This window comes from Mus caroli, chromosome 10 (assembly GCF_900094665.2).
Source record: "Mus caroli chromosome 10, CAROLI_EIJ_v1.1, whole genome shotgun sequence".
NCBI lineage: Eukaryota > Metazoa > Chordata > Mammalia > Rodentia > Muridae > Mus > Mus caroli.
In genome coordinates, this window is record NC_034579.1 from 82,360,851 (window position 1) to 82,363,764 (window position 2,914).

At 43.3% G+C, this 2,914-nt stretch overlaps 1 protein-coding gene across 7 annotated transcripts in view; it reads right to left on the bottom strand.

The window, feature by feature from the left end:
• Mybpc1 (myosin binding protein C, slow type) overlaps positions 1-2,914 on the bottom strand; it is a 90,083-nt gene that overhangs the window by 13,023 nt on the left and 74,146 nt on the right. For all 7 annotated transcript variants that reach the window (XM_021173524.1, XM_021173522.1, XM_021173521.1 and 4 more), the window contains 2 exons: positions 2,387-2,475; positions 238-433 (listed from right to left, as the gene is read on the bottom strand). In XM_021173524.1, coding sequence (XP_021029183.1) covers positions 238-433; positions 2,387-2,475 — 285 coding nt within the window. The remainder of the gene's footprint in view (positions 1-237; positions 434-2,386; positions 2,476-2,914) is intronic.

Here is a 2,914-nt window from a genome sequence, read left to right on the forward strand (position 1 = left end):
ACTCACTTTGTAGACCAGGCTGGCCTCGAACTCAGAAATCCGCCTGCCTCTGCCTCCCGAGTGCTGGGATTAAAGGCGTGCGCCACCACGCCCGGCAAGCATCTCTTTTTTAATCTTAAAGATATTTTTGCATAGAGCAAGCCTATCACATTCCTATCTCACCCCAAATGAAGAAGACAGTCCTCTGACTCATTGATTCCTTTGACAGAATGTTCTAGCTCTGTCCTGCAAACTTACCAACAATCTGGATGTCGATCGAGGCATTTTCCACGTATTTATCCACTTTGACCTGCAGGTCGTACTTGCCCGAGTGGCTCCGCTCTGCTTTCCGGATGAATATGATGGTATCAGTCTCTGAGTTGCGAATGTTTATTTGATTCTTGTCAATTTCTTCACCGTCCTTCTTCCAGGTCAACTCTGGTCTTGGTTTACCCTAAAGTGAAAGATGGAAAAGTTAAAGGGGAGAAATAACATTGTGGGAAATATGTGTGTGTGTGTGTGTGTGTGTGTATGTACACATGTGTGTGTGTTTGTACACATGTGTGTATGTATGTACACATGTGTGTATGTACACATGTGTGTATGTATGTACACATGTGTGTGTATGTACACATGTGTGTATGTATGTACACATGTGTGTACACATGTGTGTATGTACACATGTGTGTATGTATGTACACATGTGTGTATGTATGTACACATGTGTGTATGTATGTACACATGTGTGTGTGTGTGTGTACACATGTGTGTGTGTATGATTTTAACACAGAAGTGATAATGGCCTGACTCATTCTAGGCAAGAATGGAAAATGCCACCACTCTAACCCAATGTTGGGTGACCCGGCCAGCAATGCCACTTCCTGTAGATTGCCTTCTGTGTATCAGGCGCATGACATCTTTTCCCTCAGCCTACTCAGGAATAAGTATCATTATTCTCACTGGTTTTGAAAGAGGGACTCAGTGACTCCCCACCCCCAAGGCTCTGAAGTTAAGAAACTTCTGGAACTAATTCTTGAAGGTAGATCTGTCAGACTTCACAGGACAGTGTGTAAGAGCGCGGCCTCTAGGACCCTGGGACCTATGCTTGAATCTAGGCCACTTAATGTTGTGACCTTGGGAAAATTGTTTAAGCTCTCTGTGCCTCAGTTTCCCAACCTGTAAGACAGTAAACATAGCAGTGGTTATAAAGACTGGGGTCTCTGCAGACAGTCCAGGTATTTAGCAGTATCACCCAAGTCTAATGGGTTTCCTCTGTACAACGTTTCTCCTCTCAGACTGGTCTGGAGTCTCACCAGCTACTGCCACTATTAAGAGATTATAAAATGATAACATTATCCATAGGAACAACTTTCCACTTCTTTTGTTATTTTTTTTTCTTTTGAGACAGAGCCTCGTGTAGCCCAAGATAGCCTCAAGTTTCCTGAGTAGCCTAGGATAGCTTTGAACTCCTTCCTGAATTCCCTTCCTCTACCTCCTGAATACTAAGACTACTGTATGTGCCACCACACCTGTCCTGTTTGTTCATATGTGGACTGGCTGTCTTGCTAGTGACCTTAAACTCATAGCAATCCTCCTGCTTCAGCCTTAAATGCTAGGATGCTAGGACTACAGGCATGAGCAGGGTATGTTTCTCTCTCTCTCTCTCTCTCTCTCTCTCTCTCTCTCTCTCTCTCTCTCTCTCTGTGTGTGTGTGTGTGTGTGTGTGTGTGTGTGTGTGTGACAGAGAGAGAGAGAGAGAGAAAGAGAATATGAATGTGTTTGTATGTGTGAAAGTAAAAGACCTAAGTTGATTATTGTTAAGAAAAGAAAAAAGAAAAAAGAAAAAAGAGAAGAGAAGAGAAGAGAAGAGAAGAGAAGAGAAGAGAAGAGAAGAGAAGAGAAGAGAAGAGAAGAGAAGAGAAGAGAAGAAGAAAGCACCAGGTTAATCCTATAAACAGCAGATTCTTTTGCTGGAGCAATTATTTCACAATGGCCATGTATTTGAGTTAGTGACATCAAGATTTCAAAGTAGAATTCTGCTTGGCTGAGAGCCATTGTGGAAATTAGGAGAATATTGTTTTGTTGAATATGAGAACTTGGTGCAAACGGATCAGTGCTACAGATGGCTGGACCACAGAGACTTTTCAGGCATTTCTTCCTTCCCTTCCTCTCAGATATCCATCTCCTCCTGGCTCGTCCCGCCCCGTCCCCACCAAGTCTTTAGGCAAGACTAGGTCTCTGTGTCCTGCAGAATTTAAATCAGACAGTTGTATGGCATTTTCCATTATTGACCTCATCTTTCTGGGGAATTCTGAAACGTGGTGACCTTCCAGGCTAGACCATCTTGCTCTACCTTCCAAACACTCCATCCCTGAAAGGACACTAGTAAGAGGCGTGTGCATTTTACCTGGAAAGGAATCACCAGATTGACGGCTTCTCCGACTCTGCGGATGTAAGTTTGCTTCAGATGCCTTGGGATGCGAATCTTTGGTGGCTCTGGGGAAGGATGGAGAAGCAGAGTTGTGCAGTCAGTGTAGTTCCCTGGAGGTGGCCTTGCCTGAGCAGAATGGCATGATGCTTGCTCATAACTCATCCTGGCGTCACGTCTTTTAACACACAACCCTGCATGTCTCACTAACAAAACCCTACATGCCTCACTAACACAACTCTACATGTCTCACCAACACAACCCTACATGTCTCACCAACACAACCCTACATGTCTCACCAACACAACCCTACATGTCTCACCAACACAATTCTACATGTCTCACCAATACAACCCTACACATGTCTCACCAACACAATCCTACATGCCTCACTAACACAACTCTACATGTCTCATTTGTATACTTAGCAAATTTGGTCCAAAAGTGTTTTCTCCAAGTACAGATATCTATTTATTTAATTCTTTTTTTTTTTTTTTTTTTTTTTTT